The following is a 26074-nucleotide window of genomic DNA, read 5'->3' on the forward strand; positions in this document are numbered from 1 at the left end:
TAATTTTGTATTGAATTTGTGTTTTGACAAATCCACTATAAAATTACATTTTCTTCATGTACATTTCAAGCTAGCAAAATTTTAAAATGATCAAATATTAGTAAATATCTCATCAATAACATTTTTAAATTTCAAGATTTTTCTATATTAAAATTATAGACAAAACATAAGTTAACAAATAATATCCAATTAATACAAAATTTAACATGCATATTAAGAAGAACGAGAACACATAATCTAATGGTGGGAATTTAAAATACTAACCAAAAATAAATTATTGCATGGAGCATCTAGATCATGTCCCATAATTTTGAAGCATAAAAGAACATACCAAATTTAATTAGAATTTGGTTAGAATATATATGAAACCTATAAATCAAGTTTTATTTGTTACTGGATTTATTTGTCTAAAATAACGATAAACTTTAATTAATATAATCACACATAGTTTAACATGATTTGTAGGTCTAAAAACCAAACTAAGAAAATACATATTAGAATGATTACATGGAGAAGATTACACCAACCAATAGATAATTGTTTCAATAAGGGGAGAGAGGAATTCTAATCTTTGTTTGTTTGTTTTTGTTTTTTCATACAAATATCAAAGGATGCTGTTAAAAATTTAAAAAAACAAGATTAACTATTATAAACTGCACATTAGCTGCTTTTTAAATATTATCATAACTTCCCATGCTTGAAACATAAATTTCCATCACGAGTTTATTCTAAAAGTATCATTTTACTGGGCTATAGTATAGGAAATCAACAAAGCCTGCAAATTACCACCGCACACCCTTGGTGCGATGGTCACTCCTCAAGTATAAGTGTTTGTGGGGTGTGGGGGGCAAGGGCCGGAGTTCAAATCTCTAGGAAGGAGCTTCACACACATATACACTTAGATTAGGCTAGAGTAGAATTCTATCTTGTATATATAAAAAAATATTAAAAAAAAAGTACAAAAGCAGCCATGAATTATGCCTTTAATCAGTGGAATATTAAATTGGGCAAAAAAAATTTCTTTCTTGATAATTCAATAGTAAAGGGAAAGGAGAATATGAACCTTGAAAGTCAAAGACATCAGAAAGTGCTAATTAGTTGAACTAATAAAGTGTACTCAATAACTTTTTATTAATACTAGTCGCTAATTTGTGCAATGCACGAAAAAACTATTGACTCTGAAAAAAAAATCCAACAATGTGTAAATTGACATTTTGAAAAAAAACAATAATTAATTGAAATTAATCCAGACAAATAATTAATTAACCAAAAATATAGCTTTTAATAATGTACGTTTTTAGACCCCTTAAAACACAATTGGATTAACCTAATTAACAAGCCAAGTTATTACTTAGTCCAAATTTCATATCTAGGTTAACACAATCATGTAATCATATCAATGTAAAGTGCGAAATATAAAAAATACAAAGATATGATGACCTAGGAAAACCAAACCGGTAAAAAACTTAGAAAGACTTTAACCTAGCTATCCTCAAGGTAAAACTAAATCTACTATGAAAGAATCGAAGTTTGTAGAATAGCGACTTAGACCACTAACATCCTATTGCTATCCACCAGTAGAAAACTTACTGACACAACCACGTGCAAGCTCCGAGACCACGGACTCCTTCTTTCTTGGATTCTCCAACAAGTACAAGCACTCCCGCTTGTATATCTTTAAGCTCTTATGGCAGCAACTGAACAATCATCAAGATATTGAAGCAATCTCCTTCTTGATAATCCTAAGCTTGTGTGAAGGCAAGCACCTCTTAGATCTCACAAGAGATTCACACAAACAACAATATGAGCAACCACAAAAACATGGCTAGGATTTGCCTTTTATACTTAGAGCAAAACATAAAACCCTACACGTCATATGGGCTTAGGGCTGAGTTGAAAATCCTGCTGGAAAAAACAATCTGCACGACTTTCGATCGGTCGAGTCTAATTCTCGATCGATCAAGTCAAGCAGAATTGCACAGTAACTTCTGCAGTTAAGTCGATTCCAACTTTACATGAATGACATACTTTGAGCAAGTTTAAAACAAGACTAAACACTGTTTTAATCATGGTTTGCCAACAATACACATTAGAGTCCTGAGTACTTTAGAACCTAACAAACGCCCCATTTGGCATTCTGTGACAAAACACAACTAAAAGCTCAAAGTTTACAAAGAAAAGCCCTTTAAAAAAAATGCACATTATAATAAATCCAATCCTAACTACTATCCATCAGTTGTAAGTGTAGACAGCAGCTCAATTGAATCAACCTGAATATTTCCTGAAACACTAAACAAAATGCATAAACGTATGTGTGGAAAATACAAATAAACAAAATGAACATCTTGATTTCACAAAACACAAAATATAGACATATCAATGAATAACTCATAGACAAAGGTCAATAAGCAGTGAAACAAGAACCATATACAAAAAAGAATGTAACTCCCCCTAACATGAATATATCAAGAGCCAAAAAAAAATACAAAGTGAAGCACCTAGATACAATCTAATCTCCACAGGTTCACAAAAACAAACTCTCCCCCTAACTACTACAAAAACTTAAAGGTGTACTACTATACTCAAAAGTGTACTACTATACTCCCCCTTTTTGTGACGGAATGCCAAAGGACCATCAGAATCCATCATCAAAAGGAGGTGGCGAAGGTGAACGTCTAAGATGCGCCAAGTCTGCTCGCAAAGCATGGAGCTCATCAAGCATGTCCACCAAAATCTGACCATGAGCCGCCTGAACGGTCACGATAGTCTCCAAAGAACGACGAATGTCAAAGTCATCCGAAGTCAATGGCGGAGGAACAGCAACAGCAGCATCACCTACAGGATCAACAAACTCCTCACTAGAAGGAAAACATGTAGAAGAAGAAGGGGGTGTGGTACCAGAAGGCTCAACTCTAGGATGTTTAGAGTGCTCTCTCATATGAGCAGCCCTTTGCCTAAGAAAAGTGGCACCTATGGGAGCAATAATGTGTACGGGCTCAGAAGCGGGGAAGTCAGACAAACATAAAAACAACAAAATCCTATGAATAAAACAGGATGAAACAAAGCATGAGCAGTAGAGGAACTCCTATAAACTTCGTTCAAAGAACAAAGAAACAGATGAGGAAAACTAATAGGAGCATCTGTAACTAGAGCATACAAAAATGCACATCGCTCCAAAGGAATGGTGTGCAGATGAGAAATAGGCTACAAAATATGACACGCTATCTGAAAGATAAGATAGGTAGACTCAGTAAGCTCAGCAGAAGTGATCCGAGGATCAGAACCCCACTAGATAGAAGTACCAGTGATGTATGACATGATATCTTCTAGAGGAGGAGACACATCATAAGGGTAAACAGGATGCTAAACAAGAGGCACCCCAAGAGCATCAGCCACTACTGAAGGGGTAATGGTGTACTCATCATCACGAATCCAACTTTTAAGGACAGTGTTGGAATCATAGACATGAATAGAGAGGTTAGAATAGAACTCTCTAATCAAGATGGCTGGAGGGGGGGAATCAAAGTCCAGAAGAGGTAACCAGCCCCAACGCTCAAAGTTTGCCCTAATGGCAGGATCAAGTTCATCTAACAAAACCCTACGTTCAGCCCAAATCTTTCTGTTAAGGTTAAGTTTCTCAAAGGTCTCCTGGTGCTTCGCACTCAAGAATCTGTCACTCTCAAAGGAATGAGCAGAAGAAGAGGAGGACGACCTATTGGCTCTAGTCTTCCTAGGCATGGTGCTAGAATAAAGACATAGACACACGAGAAAAAACAAAAACAAAACACAAGGGCAGACTGCAAGTTAGCACAACAACAAAAATTTATATGATGCATGAACAAATAATTGTCATGATACATGCTCTAATGCAGTAAAAACAAGTTCAATTATTAAGTTTAGAATCACAAAATTGGCTTGAGCAAAGAGTTTATAACAAAAACTTCAAAATTTTGAAAAACCACTTGTAGAATTTTTACTAAATTGACCAATTGAGCATCACACAAGTTAGATAATTGTTTATAATGATCAAATACATTAAACCAACAAGCCAATTTCATCAATCAAACTCAATTTGAACAAAATCCCCAATTCGGATAAATACAAGCCCTAGAATTTTCAAATCTTCACAAAACACCAATTTGATCAAATTAAACACCATAGATCATGATGATAACATTGTAAGACAAAAACACATTGATCAATTTCAGAAAATATGGCTTGAATCATCAAAAACCCAAAAAAAAAAAATGCATAGGTCTGAAAATCTCCCTTAAATGCATGAATTTATGCATGAAACATGGATTAAAATGCAAAAGAAAGGGTAAAAAGATCTTACCAACCTTGGGAGAGGAAAACCTTGCAAAAAGATCGGAGGAAAATGACAAAAATTTTGATTGGAAGCTTGACCAAGTCGTATAGAGAGAGAAAAAGTTGAAAACTTTTGAAAAGTGAGATGAACACGTGAAAAAAAAAACTTTAAAAAAAAATCTCTATACGATTTTCGATCGATCGAAAAACATATTCGATCGGTTGAAAATGCTTCGATTGATCAAACACCAATCGAGCACCGATCGAAACAAACAGAGACTGACCAAAATTTTAATCGCAATTTCGATCGATCGAAAAATAGGTTCGACCGGTCGAAATTCTGGAAAAAACAATTTTTGAAAAAATAGAGCAAAAAGACACAGAAACTCCTCAAAGCATATAACTTTATGAATGAAATGCATGAGTATGAGATGAAATGCTTTTCAAAAACACATGTTTTGAACCCAGTTTTCCCAAAATTAAGATTTTCAAGCATTTTCCTTGAATTCTCAAGCATCAAATCTATTTTGCATAAAAACTTAAGACATTTTCAAACTTGGTTGGTCAGACCAAAAACACACACAATAACATGTACAATGTTTAGCAAAGAGTAACTTGTGTAGTGTGTGCAACTAGGAAAAAGCTTGAGATACATGTGAGGTGATATGTGAATAGAAATCAACCACAAAGTCTACAAAATTCATCACAAAGAATTTGAAAGAGATTATCACCTAAGGAGTTACATCATATAACTCCCACATCTCCTAGATCATAAGCTTGCAATCATGTAAATTTTTTGATTTTGCCTCATATTGTACACACAAATTTTAATTGTTCAGAAACTTATTAAAAATAGCCGGGATAATGTACACACCAATTTTATTTATTTGATTTAGAATTAAGTCCAATAATGTACACACCAATTTTAAGCATTTAAACCGAGGCTACATCTTATTTTCTTTTTGTGCATGTGCTACACTTTCTCGAGCACAAAATCATACGATATGCACTAAGGTGTTCATGATTGGCTAGTGAACAGTGATGAGATAGTTATTTATGCCTTTCTCAAAAGGATCAAGTCCGACAGTCAAAGACATGTGACTTCAAGATCAAGACAAAGTAATCAAAAACTACAAACATCATCCCGCACAACATGCACTACAAAGCTTTAACTAATAAAGTGCAAGAAATAAGCTCATCCAAGCTAAACAAGGTACATAGACATGTTGTGTAAAAATAAATTGACCAACCTTGTTTTCAAAACCAATAAAATAAATGCAAAACACAATTTTCTTCCTCCTTTTTTTTATATATGAAAATAACAAAAACATCCTAAAATGAAATGCATGAATGTTATGCAGTGCAAGTCCTAGAAGAAAAACAAAAAAAAAATGTCACAAAGAGAAGAGAAATGAAGCACAAGGACCATGTCAAAAACACTCACTTAGATTGAGCCTTTTGCATCCAAAGTTTTTTAGATGCATCTTGAGCATTGTAATTCTTATTCATATTAGAATGATTTCCAACTCCAGAATTGAAATAAAGGTTTAGAGCCTTTACCAATTCACCAATAAGTACCATAGGATCTTGTACTTGAGGCACAAGTACTTTTGGTTTGTTTGCTCTCTTAGCAGCTTGTAGCTTGTAACTATTTGGACGAATGTGCCCAGACTTTCCACAAAATGAAAAACCCATGCAGGCTTATCATGTGACTTGTTCTTAGAAAGGGTAGACTTCTTAGGTTTAGACTCTTTCAGATCAACCCTAATCTTCTTGGGAGGTGAAACTTCTATGGGTTTGACAACCTTACTCGCAACCTCACTCACAAGGGGTTCAGAAGAAGATGAAGGAACAAAAATTGTGGAATTAGGTGCAGACACATTGATGCTTTCTACAAAACCTAAACCAGTTTTGTCAGAAGGAGATTTTTGAACACTCAACATCTGATCAAGTTTGGAACTAGCAGACCTATTAGTTTATTCTCTAGCAACAGATAATTCATGTTCCAAAGATTTAACTTTATCAGGTAAAAGCATGTTCTTAGTCTTCACATTATTCCAAAGTTCAGTAGCATCAAATAAATTCACAAGCAAATTTTTCTTATCAAGCTCAAGAGATGCAATTTTCTTTAAGCCTAATTCAACACTCATGGCATCCTTTGCAGCAACTTTGCAAAGTTTATTGTAGGCTTCTTGAAGATCTGCATCCTCAGAGAGTTCCCCATCAAAAGGGTTCTCTTCAATAGTCACACTTTCATTTACTACAGTAGTAGCAGTGAAAGCAATGAAGTTCTCATCCTCGTCCTCATCCCAACCAGACTCATCATCAGAAACTTCATCATCACTAAGGGTTACAGCCATAGTCTTACCCTTAGACCTCAAGAATGTAGGACATTCAGATTTCATGTGACCATACCCTTGACATCCAAAACATTGAGGACTCATAAAATTATTAGAAGATTGACCTACTTTTTCTCTAGGTTTTTCAATTTTGTTAACCTTAGTGGGATCATTCTTCCTAAAGTTTCTAAGTTCATCAGTGTTTTTACCTCTTGCCCTTATGTTGCTATTTTTAAGAAAATTCCTAAAGTTCTTGGCAAGGTAAGCAATCTCTGTAGTAGAGAGCTCATCATCAAATCCACCAACATCAACATCATCAACAGACTTAAGAGCCATTGATTTGGATTTGCTAGTTTTGGGTAGGTCCAACTCATAGAACTGAAGAGATCTTACAAGCTCATCAACAGGAATAGAGTCCACATCCTTGCTCTCAGTGATGGTAGTCACTTTGGGTCTAAAATCTTCAGTTAAAGATTTAAGAATCTTCCTAACAATTTTAGGTTGATCATAAATTTCACTTAAGTTGTATGCAGAATTAACTATGTCATTAAGTTTAGCATAGAATTCATCAAAAAATTCATCATCAAACATCCTTATGCTTTCAAATCTAGTTGTTAATTGTTGCAACTTATTGATCTTAACTGCCTTTGTGTCTTCATGCACAGTCTGAAGGATATTCCAAGCAGTGTAAGCAACCTCAATATTAGAGTTTCTCTTAAATTCCTCCATAGAAACAACATTAAAGATAGCATTCATAGCTTTGCTATTGAAGGCGGCTGCTTCTTTCTAAGAAGTTTGCCATTCACTCACAAGGGTAATGGGCTTCTCCCATCCGTATTCAACGGAGTTCCAGACTCTCTCATCAATGGATTTTAGGAAAGCTTTCGTCCTGAATTTCCAGTAAGCATAATTATTCCCATCAAAGTGAGGAGGAATAACAAGAGAGTGTCTGTGTTCGACAACTGGGGTCAAGGATTAGCTCAGAGATCAAAAGATCTACACATAAGAGCAACCTGCTCTGATACCACTTGTACGTTTTTAGACCCCTTAAAACACAATTGGATTAACCTAATTAACAAGCAAAGTTATTACTTAGTCCAAATTTCAGATCTAGGTTAACACAATCATATAATCATATCAATGTAAAGTACAGAATATAAAAAACACAAAGATATGATGATCCAGAAAAATCAAACAGATAAAAAACCTGGGGAGGATTTAACCTAGCTAGCCTCAAGGTAAAACTGAATCCACTATGAAAGAATTGAAGTTTGTACAATAGCGACTTAGACTACTAACATCCTATTGCTACCCACCAGTAGAAAACTTACTGACACGACCACGTGCAAGCTTCGAGACCACGGACTCCTTCTTTCTTGGATTCTCCAGCAAGTACAAGCACTCCCGCTTGTATATCTTTAAGCTCTTATGGCGGAAACTGAATGATCATTAAGCTATTGAAGCAATCTCCTTCTTGATAATCCTAAGCTTGTGTGAAGGCAAACATCTCATAGATCTCACAAGAGATTCACACAAACAGCAATATGAGCAACCACAAAAACGTGGCTAGGGTTTGCCTTTTATACCTAGGGCAAAACATAAAACCCTACACGTCATATGGGCTTAAGGCTGAGTTGGAAATCCTGTAGAAAAAACAATCTACACAACTTTCGATCGGTCGAGTCTAATTCTCGATCGATCAAGTCAGGCAGAATTGCACAATAACTTCTGCTGTTAACTCGATTCCAACTTTACATGAATGACATACTTTGAGCAAGTCTAAAACAAGACTAAACACCTATTTTGATCATGGTTTGCTAACAATACACATTAGAGTTCTAATACATTAGTTCCTAAGTACTTTAGAACCTAAAAAATAAAAAAACAAAAAATCACATGAACTTAAATAAAAAGCATTTAAGGTGAAGAATTAAGATCAACAAAGCAAATTCTACTTTAGAACCAAACCAAATTCTACAAATTTATATATAACATACCAAATAAAAATTTATCGTTCCTTAGGCTGAAAAACATAAGTTGCATCTTTGATTTTTCTAAAAAAAAAAAGAGATGCTTTATCTGCCACGATTATGAACATGAGTCTTTTTTTTTTTTTAGTCCTATCATAATTTTTGTTTTTATAAAGATTATCAACGTTTGAGTTTGAGTTTGAGTTTGAGTTTAAGTTGGACTTGTTAGAGAGATAGAGTTTCACTTCTTATTAAGTTTTGAATAAATAAAAATAATTTTATTTTAAAAAAAATGATAATAATGAGTTTGAGTTTAAATTGGACTTATTAGAGAGATAAAATTTCACTCTTGATTAAGTTTGGACTAAAAAATTAATTTTATTTAAATATTGTGTTGAAGTGAAAAATTGTGAGAGTTTCAGAGGTTTCGGTTAAAACAATGATAATGATGAGTTTGAGTTTAAGGGTCCGTTTAGATAGAACTTATTGCTAAAAACTGAAAACTGAAAACTGAAAACACTGTAGCAAAATAATTTTAAAATGTGTGAATAGTACCGCGGGACCCATTTTTAATGAAAAAGTTGCTGAAAAGTGAAATTTGTGGGTCCGTGAACAGTGCACGAATGCACTGTTCACAGAAGATTGGGTCAACACTTGCGGCTGGAGGAAAAAAAAAAAACTGAAAACGCAGACGCAGCTTCAGTGGAATCCAAACGCCCTCTAAGTATGTGTTTGGCAAAAATTATTTTTGCCAACTTATTTTACTATTCAGCTTATTTTTACTATTATTCATGGACCTCACTGCACTTTTTTGTATTATTCATGGGTCTCACTGTACTATTTCAGCTAACTTTTACCTTTATCTACAAGACTTTCAGCAAAAAAATTTCAGTTTTAGCAAAATAAGCAGATCACAAACAGACCCTAAGTTGGACTTATTAGAAAGATAGAGTTTTACTCCTAGTTAAGTTTGGACTAAAAATAATAATTTTATTTAAATAAAATGATAATTTTATTTAAATATTGTGCTTACGTAGGAAATTGTAAGAGTTTCAGAAGTTTCGGTTTTATATATATATATATACATAGATAGATTACCTCACTCAATAACTTTTTATTGGAATAATATTTTATAATTTTAATGATTTGAATATATTCTTGTTCTTCTTAGCACTTAGTGAAACTGCAACTTTAAGGGACCTCTCTCTCTCTCTCTCTCTCTCTCTCTCTCTCTCTCTCTCTCTCTCTCTCTCTTCTTTCCTCTTTTATTATCGAAATATAATATTTCTTTTCCTTAACAAGTAAAGAGTTGAAGGTGGATATTGAACTGTCGATGTTGTTTTACCCCTAATATAGTAGCTTTATAATGGAGTCATCACTTAATTTATTTAAGCAAGAAAAATTAAGAAAGCCTATAAAAAAAAGTATTCCTTCATTGATAGATAATGAAAATTACATCAATTGTTTGAATAAAAAAAAGTTATATGGTCTTGGTCTTAAATACAATTTAAGAAAAGATAATTTTACTATATGACTAGTTTCCTAGATACATTCTAGAGAGAAAGTTATATTTTTTGAAGTGCAAGAGTGAAGGATTTAGATATTGTTATGCCAATTGACAGTGTTCAATTTTTTAGAATTTCTCATGAGAATTAAATTAGGAAACCAATTATATAACCTTAAGAATGTCCATGGTATGCTTTGTGAAGGGAGAAAACATATTTTACTAAAAATATCATACAAAAAAAAATTGTAAGAAATAATTACAACATGCTGCTAACCCCGTTACTCGAACCCTTTCCCCTTAAACTACCTAGCATTTTATGTATGAGGAGATGCCAATTCAACTACAAGACCCTTGGCAATGCTAAAAAAATTTGATTACACTAGCTAGGTTTTTGTAAAACCTAAAGCATTGTCACTATTAGGTTGGGCCAAACTTAATCAAATATTGGTGAAGTCGCTTAAATCTCCGACGACCTTGTAAGTGTGGTTGCTTTGGTAAATGAGTGAGGAAAAGGGTACTTGAAATGCCTTAGGGTTGCAACATAGTTACTTAACTTGGAATTATAAGGTTATTAGTTTGGATGGCAACTAAAGTATATGATGAGAATCTTAATAATAAGATGATGAAAACATGCAACATTTATTTGTAAATGGTAGAAATGCATTTTTCATCCCTACATTTTGACCCAATTTTCATTTTGATCCTTACTTTTTGTTTTTACCCAATTTAGTCTCTATTTTGAAAAACGTCATCCGTTTCAATCCCTACTGTTAGTTCCCTATCGAAAACATCCTACATGGTTAACAGAGTGCACTGTTGGCACTCAGAAAGCCTATGTGACCATTAAAATAATAATAAAATTTTTAATTTGGCATTTAAATAATGCCACATCAGCATTTTAATATTTAAAAAAGCCACATCATTCTTTTTACTTCTCTTTAATTATATTAAAATAAAATAAATTTTAGTTATTATTTAATTATTTAAATAATAATTAAATAATTAAAATAAAATTTTCTTTTCTTTTCTTTTCATTATTTTGTTGGAAGATCATATCTGTGTTTATGTTTGTTGATGCTCATTTTGGAAAGCTCAGTAGGAAGAAGAAGCCCAACAACGTGGGCAAAAGAGAGTTAGTAATTGGATAGAAAAGTCATTAAGCCCAAGCAGCAGGAATAATGGATCATGGGTCCATAAAGCAAGTAAATGGACTTTGAGGAAGCAAACGGGCCCAAAAAGACCCGAAAAGAGAGAAGTAGCAAACCCATAGGCAGTATGTGATGTAGAAATGTGAGAATGGGCCATAGCAGCCACAGTGGGCCCGAAGTAATGCAAGTAAAGAAAGTAAGGGGTAATGGAGGGTCCATAAGCCCCAAGGATGAAGGATGAAGGATAAAGTAATTGGGCCAGGGAAGCCTAAGGAGTTAGTAAAAGCTCATGGAAAACGCAAAATTAGAAAGGGCCGAGGATGCCCAAGGAAAGTAAATGGGTCAAGGATGCCCAAAAGGAAATAAATGGGACACAGGAGCCCGTAGGTTTGGGTCATCAAAAAAGAAATAAGCAGCAAGCCCAAAAAGGCCCAGCAGGTTTGGGTCAAATAACATCACAACAGAAATAACAGAATGATGCGGCAGGAAATAATATCAAGACCGTAGAAAGAAACAAAAGAGTAGCCTGAGGAAGGAAAGCCCATAATCAAGCACAGCACAGCCCCCTGAAGGAAACAAGCCAATAAAGAACGAGGAAACAGGAAAGCAACTCACGCCGTAAGAAGTCAAGAATGGACGATAGAATGTGCAGACGGGCCTTCAGATCGCGGCAGACGCATGAGCAACAAGCAGGTTTTGGACGAGCATGGAAGTGAAGCACGCGTAAGGCCCAGACACCCCCAGCCTATACCCAGCCAATACAAGAAGTGGTGGGTCATGGGTCAGAGGTAAGAGGGCATGGTCTGGCAGTAGGGAGAGAGGAAAACCTATTCTGTGGTTCCTGCTCAGTCTCTTTTAAGGGAAGTGTCTTGCTGGGATGACATACCGCCCAAAAGAAACAATGATGAGTTGGAACCACTAGATGCATGCCATGAGGGATGGAGAGAGAGAGCACCCATGCCATGGCAAGTAAGAATGTCACGGCAAGCAAACAAACAAAATAGTCCTCTTCGTCTGATGATGTGGAGTGGCGGCTAGCACAGGTAAGTGGTGCTGGCTGAGCAACTGACTAATCAGTAATGGTCGACAAGGACACCCACACCAGACAAAGGTGATTAAAGGCTAAAATAGTAAAAGTCAACCGCAACAGCCATTATATAAAGGACCCTTGTCGTGCACAGCAAAGGGGGAGGAACATGAACAAAGTAATAGCAACCTCAAGGAAAGAATCACAACAAATAAACAAGCATTGAAAAAGAAAACGAAAAGAAAAGAAAAGGAGAGTTAGAAAGAACAAAAAAAGAGAGAATATAGAATGGCAGGCATGCACCAAATAGGTTAATCCCCTCTATCCCTCTAAGTCCCTGCTCTCTGCTAAAAACAAGAAACTCTTCTAGGTATAAACCATTTACCCCCATTCTCTCAAAGCAATTAATTTCTTCTTTTCTGTGGGAGATTATTTGCATTGAGGAAATGGTTCCCTTCTTGGTTCCAGCCATCTAACATTATTTGGCACGGCAAACTGACATTTCTCACTTTGATTCAATAAGCTTATTACTATCTTTTCCGCATTTATTTCTATTATTTCATAAAAAGGGCATTCCTTGTCATTGCCCTTTATTTACTTCTGTTTAAATAGTGAACGCATTTCCTTTGTTATCTTTATTATATCTGTCTGCTGCAATTTCTCATAGCAGCTCTGTCTGTCATGGGCATATGATCAAAAATCTTGACAAATGGGGCATAATTTGTGCACAAGCCGAACCAAGGTGGGTTGCAATTGAACCGGTCCTAACTCCCTAATCCAGAACATTTTGGGACTAGTACGGTAGGAGGCAACCCAGCCCAACATTACAAAAAAAAAAAGGCCCACCACAATGTTCTTTGTGTTCTTCCCATGTTTGTGTTTATGTTCTTTGTGTTCTTCCTGTCTTTAGTAAATTAATCCTTTTTTTCTTTGTCATTCTAGTACTTTCTTTATAACCATACAACAACCAAAATCCAAAAATCAACATACACCCACCAAAATTCAAAACCCAAAAATCAACATACACCCACCAATATTCAGAACACAGAAAATCAACATACAATAACCAAAATCGAACCCAGAAACCGATCTGCATACCCAAAAATTTGAACCCACAAACCCATTGATCTCCATCTCGAAAACCCACTAATCTCCACCATCCTCTAGAACCCAACATTCTACCACAAACCCAAATCTCCAACTCGAAAACCCACTCATAGGAATTGCAACCCACAAACCCACCAATCCACCACAAACCGCCGCAAACCCAAATCTCCAACTCGAAAACCCACTCATCAGAATCACAGCCGACAAACCCACCATCGGAATACATAACCATCTAACTTAACCGTGATCTCCACCACTGAGCTGAGAGATAGAGAGATGAAAGAGAAAGACTCGTTGATTTGACAGTGACCCACCAATCTGAGAGAGAAAACGCCGATCTAAGAGAAAGACACCGATTTGTGAGATAGAATCTAGAAAGGATGAACTTGAGCCATTTGAGTATAAGTTTGAGCGAATTAAGAGATGTAGAGAAAAAGGTCGGTCAGAGAAAGAAAAGAAAGAACCACTGCCAATTGTGGTGGTGGTGGTGGCGATGGTGATGAGTGAAGGAGGTTGAAGAGAGAGAGAGATTTGAGAATGTTATGGAAGGGTAAGGGAACTAATTTGATAAGGAAGTGTTGGGGTTTGAAGTTTTTACTCAAAGAGAGAGAGAGAGAGAGAGAGTTTTTTGGGTTTGTGAATGACAATTTGTTTGGTTGCCAAGAAAATACTTAATAAAATAATGAAAAGCAAAAAAAAAAAAGAAAAAGAAAAAAGAAAAAGAAAGAAATAAAATACAAGAAAATAAGGATTAATTTGCTAAGAATATAAGTCATGTATTGGGGAAGAATACAAAGAACATGATGATGTTCTTCAAAAAAATTAATAAATGGAATAAAAAAAATTATTTAATTATCTTATTTTATTTTTTTAAAAATAAGAAATTTTCAATTTTTTTAATTTCTAATGTGTTATTTATTTGTTTATTTAAAAGTTGACATTGACTTTTTTAATGTTAATTAATTAATTTTTTAATGGTTTCGTCGACATTCTGAGTGCCAATAGTGCACTCCATTAACTCTGTAAGATATTTCGTTGGAGAACTGACGATAGGGACTGAAATGAATGGCGTTTTTCAAAATAAAGACTAACTGTGGTAAAAATAAAAAGTAGGGACCAAAATGAGAATCGGGTCAAAATGTATGGATGAAAAATGCAATTCCACCTTTGTAAATTACATATTAGATATTGAACATACTTATGGTCCAAAAATAGATGTTTGAGTTCTAGGTGGTTTGTAGATGAGCATTGATGCAAATAGCTGCCTTTGCTCATGCATGTGATGTGGTAACCTAAATTAATTGTGTAAGGTTGAAATTTATCAACCATTGTATTGGCATTATTCCGTGCCAATTTGCTTGTAATTCAGCACTTAGAAACCCTGTATTTAGGTGGGATTCATATAAGGGTAGTGTGTGAGAGAGTGTGAAGAAATGCTCAAGAATGTGCAGTGAAGCAGGGACTCGCGGCTGGATCTCGCGGGTGGCTCGCGGCTTACAAGCAGCTAGATGATGCACACGAGCGAAGCATGCTGAGAAGTTGAATAATCATGCCAGCTGGAGCACTACAGGACAAAAAGTCCAGTCTGGCCATTTTGTTTGCTCGCGGCTGGAACTTGCGACTCAGTCAAGTCGCGAAGCCAAGTCGCCTGCCAGCCCTGTTTGGGAAAATATGACTCTTCGCATTCCATTCTCACCCTAGTACAAATACCCCTTATACCCACGAAATGTAGAGAGCTTTCAGAGAGAATTTTGAGAGAGAAACCCTAGAGAAAAACAAGATTGATTCATCCATAATCTTCACATAGAGACTTTTCAAATTCCTCTACTCTCTTCCTCTCCATTGTTCTATCCTTGAGAGGTCCATTACCAAAACCTTGTCTCACCATACCCACATCTGTGAGAAGGCTGTTTGGTGCTTTGGGAAACAGTTAAGAAGTGACCAATTTCATATTAGTTGATGTTATGGGCTGTAGCAGAATTCGGTAAGCTAAAGAAGAAATAGGTTTGGCGCAACCCTGTTGGAGTAGGAGCTTGGAGGGCTTAGGTACACTGGGTAGATTAGGCTTGGAAGGTCTTCTGTTGTCCATGTATCCCAACTACATTCTTTAGTGGATTATTGACCGCTTGGAGGGTAGCGGAGAGAGGTTTTACGCCGAGGGCTTTGATTTCCTCTTCGATAACACATCGTTGTATTGTCCTTGTGTTTGCATCTCTCTTCCCTTAATCTTTGCCATTTTATTTCTGCTGTGGATGTGTTTTATTTGGTTTAGATTATGTTATCAATTCTAATTTAGCTTATTTACATTTTCCACACGTACATTGTTTGTTTATAAGCTTGAATTGGTATTTTGTAATTTTGGGGTCTAAACGTTCAAGGGTGTTTTACACGCTTTTTGAACTTTCAGATTGGATATTAAATTGAGTTAGTTGAGTGTATATTATGTGAGAATGTTCTAAGTTACCAATGAAATAGAGTATCAACATTGACCCATTGCCCAAAAGAACAAAAGAATGTATAATTGATAAGAAACTAAGTATATTTGTTTAATAACAATGTAGTAGATATTGTAAATTAAGGTGCATTTCAGGAATAACTAAACAAATAAAATATTTCTCATAAAATATTTCTAAAAATAATTTCTAAACCAATACTCTTAAAACATCCATTAATAATTCTCTTTTTAAGTTCATACTAATGTTATTGTTAGCTATCTTTCCATATAAAGTACGTACTAGAATATAGCTTAATAGTGTGTATATTGATTCAAAATTAGATGCCAATTAGTAAAGAATAAAATCATTAGAGGGCTGAAGATAAACAAACTCGTAGAACCTGGTTAGGGTTTTTTTTCACCTTTGATCTTTAGATTTTTGTTTGTCTTGTACTCTCACATGTTGACCATGTTGCAGTGATAAATTTAGTGTTTAAAAAGCATTTTATCGTAATATCAATGTACCATAAGCTTTTTAACGTATTTTAATAAATAATTCTTTTTAGAAAAAATAAGTTGATACATTCAGTGTGAGTCTGGAAAAAATTATTTTTGTCAACTTATTTTACTATTTAGCTTATTTTTGGTATTATTCATGAGTTCTACTGCACTTTTTAGTACTATTCATGGGTTCTACTGTACTATTTCAGCCAACTTTTACCTTTATCTATAATATTATTAATAAAAAGTTTTCAATTTTAGCAAAATAAGCAAATTTCAAATTGAAACCTCAATACACATAACTTCCAGTCCATACTACATTAAAGTTTAAATGAATAACTTTGTAAGCATGACCTATGAACTCTCATACTACGGCAAACTATACGCCTATGATACATCAAACTCTAAAAAGTCATTTTCATCAAGTGTTTTAAATGGCATAATATTTGGCATTGATGAATAGTGTAATCTCAAATTTGAGAACGTACTGTTTACAAATGGTAAAACTTATATTATTTTTTTATTCAGATAGGGTCCACTTTCTTTTAAAGAAAGAATAAAAATTAAATGAAGTTATAAAAAAAAGAATAAAAATATTAAAGAAAGAATATTTAAATGAAATTGTAAAAAAAAAAATGTTTGATATTTGGTATATTGTAAAATAAGGTGTTAAAATTGTAAAAGTAATGTTTTGAAACTGTAAATACTAAAAATTTTATAATTATTGATGAGAATGCTCTAATGTGGTTAAATAATGCTATTTTGTATATAATGTATTAAAGGGAATGATTCGCATATATTTCCTCTATTCCTACAAAGACAAAGTGTTTTAATAGAAAAGACATTGAGTTTATTCCGTGACCCATGTTATTCCCCTTAATTTTGGATTAATAAAATACATACATACGATACCACACACCAAAAAAAATAAAAAATCCAAATCCAAATCTTGACTCTTGACGTACTCTGAAATAACATGAGTCCAAGTCCACCCCAAAATTTTAGAAAACAGAAAAATAAAATAAAATAAAATAATGGTCTTAACATGGACTGGACTGAAGACAAAGCTAACAATTGGTGAAATCATTTCCTAGTTGTTTCGTGAGTCAACATTTCTTGACTTATGTTCTGTTTGGTTTGTTTGATCTTATTCTTGTTTGAAACTCAACCCCTAAAAAAAAAAAAAGGAATCTTGTTCATTCTTGTCTGAACACATTTACAACTGCCCCCAATAAAGTATAATGAGTCTCTGACGACCTTTTGATCTTCATCTCCCTATCAAACCCTTCTCTGATTTCCTTTACCTTCACTCTATTCTACAATAATACTATGCAATTCTAGCTCACTGAGCTCAGATTTTTTTTTTTTTTTTTTTATAGAGAGTTGGGTTTTGGAGCAAAGTGTGAAAACACTGGTATGTTAGGTCTTTAGAGGATCAGATTTCAGCTTTATACTTCTTCTTGGCATGGAACTGAAGAAGGAAAAGCTAGTCAGGTAATAAGCGTTCCTTTCTTTATTTCATCTTCTGGGTTTTGTTTGTTTCTGTAAAATTTTAGTTTTTGGGGTTGCTGAGACACAACTTCTATTGAAATAGGGCATTCAATACTACTATATAGCTTAGATGAGCTCAGCTTTTGGTTATATGGATTATGGGCACCTTAACTCATTCTTCAAATGCTCTATTTTGGCTAAGATAAATTGTGAACTATTCAAACTAACCGATTTAATTATGTTTAGTGTTTTAGAGAACTTTTGAACTCTCTGTCAGCTGGACCTTAATACAATTCTATATATGTAATGGGCTTAATCATGGTGGATTTTGAGTTATCTGAAGCCAAAGCCACATAAAATATGAAAATAGGGTTTTTTTTTTTTTTTTTTGAAGTGTATTCAGTTAAAAAATTGAGCTTTTGTGCATTGTATGACAACAATTTTGTTGGGCCTAAACTGTTGTAGGTTTTATTCTGATGGGAAAAAAAATAACGAGTCTTCATGGAGATTAGGAAGAACTGAACCATCACAGCTAGAGAGGTCATCATCTGCATATAAGGTTCCACCATCTTCATTGCTAAAACCTGATAATGGGCTGGTGGGGGGAAGAAATAGATATAATGAAACTTTCAGAAATGGGAATTTTAAGGTGTTTCCAGAGGATCACGAGCCATGGCGTAAGAGAATTCTTGACCCGGGTAGCGAGATTGTGCTGCAATGGAACCGGGTTTTCATTTTTTCGTGCTTAGTGGCGCTTTTTGTTGATCCATTATATTTTTTCTTGCCCTCTCTTGGAGGAAATACTGACTCTTCATGCGTGAAGACAGACTTCCATTTGCGAATTATTGTGACCTGTTTCCGAACTGTTGCAGATATATTTTATTTGTTGCATGTGATTATAAAATTCAGGACTGCTTATGTTGCACCTAGCTCCCGAGTGTTTGGGAGGGGTGAGCTTGTCATGGATCCAAAGAAGATTGCACGGAGATATATTAGATCTGACTTCTTTATTGATCTCATTGCCACACTGCCCCTTCCTCAGGTACTTTGTTGCGGAGTGTGTAGGACCTTCTATACATCTTATTTCACACATATCCTACTATTAAATTTGCTTTTTCTTTGAATATAGTTGGATTGTGAAGCAAAAAGACTTGGAATTGGCTTACATTAGATCAAGTTTATCAAGAATTAGATCAATTTTATCAAGAATTAGATCAATTTTATCAAGAATTAAATCAGATAAAGAATTTAACTCCATGGAATATGACACATTCTATGGAAGTCAACTCAACTAATCCTTAGTCCCAGTAAGATAATGGATTTTCATCAATTAATTGGGGCCAATCATATATATTATTTTTTGCTGTTCTATCTTCTAAGAACATACTCTGTTGCCACCCAATTTCACATATTATTCTTTTCTACTTCTACCTATATAATAATTGACATTCTTTTACATCTATTCACTCCAATGACTTGAGTTAAGTTGATTATTTTCACTGGTGTATTAGATGGTCTTTGTACATGGCAAAACCATCTTATGCGATTCTTCCTCAGCCACCCTCACCTTTGAATGGATAACTTCAAGTTTTATCTCATTGTCCTAGGTTTCCACTCAGCTATCTTAACATTCTTATTTTAGCTTTGCTAATTTATGAACACATTACATTTCTATAAACACGTTGCTTCTTAACAATAGCAGTCTTTACCATAAAGTATAGTTGGTTATATATTAGTTAGGGCTATAAATGAAAATACTCACTGAGCAGCTTAGAGCCTTAGACAAAGCTCATATGTGGGTTGTTAATTACGCTAAATGACCAACCTAAGCTCCTTCTTTAGGCTTGTTTGTTAAAAAGCTGAGTTTGAGCGACAGTAGATTTAATAGATGCTATTGGTTAGTGGTATAAAGACGTTCTTTTCTTCGGTTGCCATTTAAAGTTTTGATGTGTGACATTTGCTCCTCAGGAATGAAAGGAAAAGTGGAAAAGTGATTCATTTATATGCAAAAGCATTTTATTTTTTATTTATAGATATATGCAAAAGCATTGTTAGAATCCTTTTATTATGATATGAGACTTATTGCTTTGTGAGAAAGATTATTGGGAGTTCCAATTTGGAAAAAGGAGGCTACTAAACATTTTTTTGTATACACTTGGTTCTCTAGATTTCTCACATACCCACTTTGTATCTTAAAGGTGAAGTATGTTTATTTTGATCTTAGCCATTGTATCTGCTATTTCCATCAATTTCTCACTTAAAGATCCTATATTCCAAGTGCCTATGTTTTTTTTTTTGATTGGTAAACCTATGTTAATTATATTCATCCCCACACCTGTCCATTACAGTTTAAAAATATTTGCCCACTCTTTACTGCACTTGCATGTCCATGTATGTAGCATGATGCTTACAGAAAATGCTCTAGTTCCTCCTCAATATTCATCCCCACACCTGTCCATTACAGAAAATGTCTCTAGTAAGGGATTCCCTAACCCATATCTGTGAGGGTTTTATTTATATAAATTAACTAACTTTACACTGGCTATCAACCTACCTCAGCCCTTCTTCCACGGGGTTTGGGATTGGCTGCGTACAGAATTTGGGACACTAAACACTGACATAGGAGGACTTAGAGTATACACATGATAATTTAAACAACAACAGCAAAGCCTCAGTCCCTAAATTATTGGGTCAACTATAGATCAACAAATTAGTTAGGGTCGGCCACATGATGATTAGTAAAATTTGAATGAATTCTTGAGCTGGATTTTGTAGGTTTTGAAATTTTAAGAGTCATAATAACTGTATTGTCTAGTATAATCTTATTGCTTTAGGAAGGTTAGTCTTTATTTATTTATTTTTTTTGTTTGTGGAATCTTGAATAATCTCAAAAGGTACCTTAATAGAAATTGTATTTTTTTACCATGCAGTTTTTCTTTCCCTTCTTTTCTTTGCTTCTTCGTCATCTCTTATCTCCTTTATTTGATCAATCTGATGGTTGTATGACTTGGAATTTATGTCCTTCCCTTAGTGAACTGATGCTAATTCTATCATTTCCTTAAGTCATTGACTTAACTTCTTATCAAGGATAATAGTCTATTTAGTCATATAGAAAAACTATGGGTTGTCTCTCTTTAATTTCTTGGTTGATAGAAGTTTCCTAGGTCCTGTGACTGACAAATAATTAAAAAATCATGTCATGCCCTTAATTGCCTCATCAATCCATTTTCCAGAAAATCCTTTCGAAAAAGTTTTGCTGGAAATTCCTTTGGGTAATTCAAAATATATTCTTCTACAGCTTGATGCTATAAAAATTGATTCTACTGAGTGATTTTTCAAATAAGCTTTTGAAAAATGTAAACAACTAGCTAATACAAGATGAGAGAAATCGCTTCTTTAGGACCTGGACTCCAATAAGAAGTTGCAGCAATAAAGGATGAAACTTCATCCTGCGAAAAGAACATTTGGAAGGAAAATTTTTTTATTTTTGTTGCAACTTTCTATACCTTGGATATTTGCTTTTGTATGCACTTCGTAATTTTGAAGAGGAGCCTTAGTCGCTTGGATTGGATGGTTTTATTCCATTCAAGTTCTCAGGACCATCCACATACTTGGTTTTTCTGTTAGGAGCCAGTCATGTAGCTATATATATGAAATCTCAAACTTATTGTCATGTTTGCATGAAATAATGGTGATCATGCTCACTTTGTAAAAATCTATTCTGTTCTTAATTTTCTTCATTGGTAGGCATGAAGTTTTTAAAAGGGAATTAACATTTGAAATGTATCCGCATTAGATTACTATAGCTAAAATTTCCTCTTCCCGTATCGTGGCAAGCTATGAAGTGGTGGTATGGTTTCTTTGTTTCAAAAATGAGATGTGTTTAGCCATTTTTTATCTAAACTTTATCATGATTTTGTTTTTCTTGTTTTGGTCCAAAAACTTTCCAAGTGATAAAGTCAAAGCACAACTGATTGAAATTATTTATGCAGATGGTGATCTGGTTTATTATACCAGCAACAAGAAGGTCCCAACTTGATCATAAGAACAATGCCCTTGCACTAATTGTTCTGCTTCAATATGTTCCAAGATTATATCTGATTTTTCCATTAAGTTCGCAAATAATCAAAGCAACCGGAGTGGTCACTAAGACTGCCTGGGCAGGGGCTGCATATAATCTGCTGTTGTACATGTTGGCTAGCCATGTATGTAACCTTTTATTTTTGTTGGGCTTCCCCTAATTGTAATTCTCTCTTTCCCCAATCCCTTATTGGCCTAATCATGGGAGATTTATTTGTTAAATACTATTTCTATTTTCAGTAACACAGTGGGATGCCAAATTGTGAATGCACTTCAATGATTGCAGGTTTTAGGGGCAGCATGGTATTTGCTATCGATTGACCGGTATTCCTCATGCTGGAAAAAGTATTGTAAAGAGGAATCTAATTCTACAAGTTGCAGGCTGAATTATTTTGATTGTGGTAACCTTATTGATCGCAAGACATGGGAAAGTACTACAAATGTGTTTAAGAACTGTAATGCGGATGAGGATAATGAGTTCAACTATGGCTTATTTCAAAATGCAGTGACAAAAAATGTTCTTTTCTCAAATTTCATTGAAAAGTATTTCTATTGTTTATGGTGGGGCTTACAGAATCTAAGGTATAATTTCTTTTCTATTTAGTAGAACCTAAGTTATGAATTTATAAAAATGATTATTCTTTTCAAGCATTAAGATTATCATTCTCTTTTTAACGTGTTCTCTTTGTTTATTGAAAAACAATGTTGATGACCGCAATAATTTTTAATTTCTTTTTAAGTATATGTTGTTGCATTGGCTCTTATTGGAAATATGGTTTACAATAACAGACCAGTTTTTGCACCAACAGATGCATGTTTAGTTGCCAATGCAATAACCATGTGACCTGCATTTTGATTTTATAACGAAAACTCTTTGAAGTATGGCATTTATGATACGCAATCATGACATGAGGATCAATCATAACTTCATTTTACTATCTTTTATCTCCCAAATCTGACATATGATAGGAAGAACTGTAAACCAAGAAATAGACAGATCCTAGCCCCTGCCACTAACAAGTAAATGCATATGATAGGATCATTAAGAAGTATATTCTCTGACACATGGCTAGTCTGCCCAAAAATAAATTGTTTACATATATCTCTTTTCTTTCTTTTGTCTCAGTTCATATGGGCAGAATTTGTCCACAAGCACTTTTATTGGAGAGACATCATTTGCTATTCTTATTGCCATCCTGGGTCTTGTATTATTTGCCCATTTGATTGGAAATATGCAGGTAAGTATTTTTAATTTATTGCCATTGAACTTTCAATTTACTTTTCTGTCAATATAAATGTTAATGAATGTTTATTTTTTGCTTGCTTGATTAAGAAGATAAGGGAGAAGAAAAATGGGGGAGGGAGAATATTTGGTTCAATACTATTTTTATGGGTCAATTTTTGCTGTTTTTATTTTTCATTTAGATAGTTTAATAAGGCACCCACAATAGGTAGCTAGTAAGAGATTCTAGCGTCTATACAAATATGGTTCTACCCGAGGAGTCTTTTGGACAATCAAGCCAGTGTAATCATATGTGGTATTTGAGTGCACTTTTCTTTTGTGTATTATACTCTCTCACTATACAGTGTATACTGAATTTGGATGTCTGAATCATAATATTATTATTATTTTGCCGGTTGATGTTTCCTATGTAATGTCATGAACTTAATTTTGCTTCTGTACTGAATAATTTAATATCATCATTCATATAATTTTGTGTTGTTTGTTTGTGCATGCACACAGGTGCTAAGGAATTTTGGTATTAAATAGACTCTTCAGTCATTTGAAATTGACCCTGCTATGTTTAAGCACTTATTCAGATCCATTAGGAAAATGATGATTTTAGAAATTGTGGATAATCTTGTCAAGTTGTCTTTACTTGGCAGCTGACACTGCTAAGTTCTCTCTTTTACTTTCTTGTATCTTCTTTTTTGATTCCTCCCTTATAATAACAAAACCATCAGACGCGGTTACATTTAAGTTAAAATTTAATATTTAACTTTGAAACATGTCATTGATTCTCCTTTATGAAATGCTAGTTTATGTGTTGAGGTTGTTTTTCTGATGTAGACGTACTTGCAATCTCTCACTGTGAGGCTAGAGGAATGGAGACTCAAGCGAAGAGACACTGAGGAGTGGATGAGGCACCGCCAACTCCCTGAAGATTTGAGACAACGTGTTCGATGTTTTGTTCAATATAAGTGGCTTGCAACTCGAGGAGTTGATGAAGAAGCCATCCTTCGTGGCTTACCTGCTGATCTTCGCCGTGATATCCAGTGCCACTTATGCTTGGACCTTGTTCGACGTGTATGGCTCTCCCACAAGCATTTTTAGAGCTAAAATCCTGCACTCCATAGTCATTTTGTCATATTCTAACTATCCTCCTAGGCCTATATGCAAAATGTATTACAAACATGCCATTATTTCTTGTTTGAGAATAGCTCTCCAGTCTGCTAATAATGGTGTGTTTTACTCATTAGAAAAATAAAATAAAATGATCGAGGGTAGTTGACCCAGGAAACTAGGCTTTATACATAAATAAATGAAATGCTGTGTATAATATAGAATCCCAGAGTCCATACTTTGCCGCAGTTTTTTCAAGATTATATGTTAATTGGTGTCTTTAATAAACTAGATACCTATCCATCCAGTGTGGCATAGGCGGTACTGAAACAGCTATTCATCATAGACTTCAGAGTTCAGACTGTGTTATGTGTACATAATTTGGTCTAACAAAGTCATTTGAAATAACCTCTATTGGTATCTTAAACATAGTGGACATTATCCCCCCCCCCTCCCCCCCAAAAAAAAAATTCTCTTGCTTTCACACACAAACACAAAAGGAAGAAATGGCAGTATCTTTTCAATTAAGTTACTTGTAGGAGTATATAAACTCACTTGCTTTCCTTGTTTTCAGGTTCCGTTCTTCTCACAGATGGATGATCAGCTACTCGATGCAATATGTGAGCGTCTAGTATCCTCCCTAAGCACTGCAGGGACCTACATTGTTCGTGAGGGTGACCCTGTGACAGAGATGCTTTTTATTATCAGAGGTAGACTGGACAGTTCTACAACTAATGGAGGGCGAACTGGTTTCTTCAACTCAATTATACTGAGACCTGGAGATTTTTGTGGGGAAGAACTACTTGCATGGGCATTGCTTCCCAAATCTACAGTAAACTTGCCATCTTCAACTAGAACAGTCAGAGCATTGAATGAAGTTGAAGGTTTTGCACTGCGAGCTGAAGATCTCAGATTTGTGGCCAATCAATTCAGACGCCTCCACAGCAAGAAGCTGCAGCACACCTTCCGATTTTATTCTCACCATTGGAGGACTTGGGCAGCCTGCTTCATACAGGCTGCTTGGCATCGGTACAAGAGGAGGATGACTGCAAAAGATCTCAGCACAAGGGAATCCTTTGCGTTGAGTGAGAAGGAAGCCAATGAGAAGGAAGAGGAACATTTTTCTCCTGGTTCAAATCCTTCTCAGGCAAAACTCAACCTTGGCGTCACAATACTGGCTTCAAGGTTTGCTGCAAACACAAGGAGAGGGGCTCATAGGTTAAAAGATGAGATGCCTAAGTTACCAAAACCTGAAGAGCCTGACTTTTCCACTGAACCTGATGATGAATAGTTGCTTGCATCAGGCTAGTGGTATACAGGAACTGTAGCTTTGTCTGACAAGGAGAAACCCATAGAAAATACACGTCAGGATCCTTACATTTTGAATATGGTATTCCACACATCTTTACTGGAATGCTCATATGATGTTTCTTGAAGTTCCCATGCTTACTTATTGACGCCTTTAGGGGTTACTGAAAATATTGATTTTTGGTAATGTGGGTCTTCAAAAGATTGTAGTTTGTGAATTGAAGTACATGTGTGATAATGTTGTCTTATATGTTTACTTGATCAGGGGATGGCTTATTCAAACTATTTAGTAATAGTAGGGTACTTTTAACTGTAACATTTGTGATCATATACAGCTTTTTTACTCCCAAAAAAAAAAAAAAAGAAAAAAAAGAAGAAGACAGCGAATTATATAAATACGCAAACATTATGTAAGACTTAAGGAGTAACCTCTTGTGAGTTCAATTCAATGGCAGTTATTTATATTCGTATAAAAGCGTCAATGACGAGTATTCTCACCTGGATTATTTT

At 34.7% G+C, this 26074-nt stretch overlaps 1 protein-coding gene across 2 annotated transcripts; it reads left to right on the forward strand.

Annotated features, from left to right (window-relative positions):
* The first annotated feature begins 17421 nt into the window (after positions 1–17421).
* LOC142621484 (cyclic nucleotide-gated ion channel 17-like) lies at positions 17422–26039 on the forward strand. 2 transcript variants are annotated; one of them, XM_075794738.1, is made up of 7 exons: positions 17422–17835; positions 18298–18874; positions 21825–22037; positions 22199–22494; positions 23039–23150; positions 23984–24220; positions 24831–26039. In XM_075794738.1, the coding sequence occupies exons 1-7, from the start codon at positions 17807–17809 to the stop codon at positions 25545–25547; spliced, it is 2181 nt and encodes a 726-aa protein (XP_075650853.1). In that variant the 5' UTR covers positions 17422–17806; the 3' UTR covers positions 25548–26039. The 2 variants fall into 2 exon arrangements, with proteins under 2 accessions (XP_075650853.1, XP_075650854.1); XM_075794739.1 differs by lacking the exon at positions 18298–18874 and having other exon boundaries at positions 17586–17835.
* Positions 26040–26074: the final 35 nt, after the last annotated feature.

The sequence above is a fragment of the Castanea sativa genome, chromosome 1 (assembly GCF_040712315.1).
Source record: "Castanea sativa cultivar Marrone di Chiusa Pesio chromosome 1, ASM4071231v1".
NCBI lineage: Eukaryota > Viridiplantae > Streptophyta > Magnoliopsida > Fagales > Fagaceae > Castanea > Castanea sativa.

Coding starts and splice junctions, on each gene's coding strand:
- LOC142621484 (XM_075794738.1), top strand. CDS start 17,807: ATGGAACTGAAGAAGGAAAAGCTAGTCAG. Junction 22,495..23,038: donor TGGGGCTTACAGAATCTAAG/GTATAATTTCTT, acceptor CTTTTGTCTCAG/TTCATATGGGCAGAATTTGT. Junction 23,151..23,983: donor ATTTGATTGGAAATATGCAG/GTAAGTATTTTT, acceptor TTTCTGATGTAG/ACGTACTTGCAATCTCTCAC.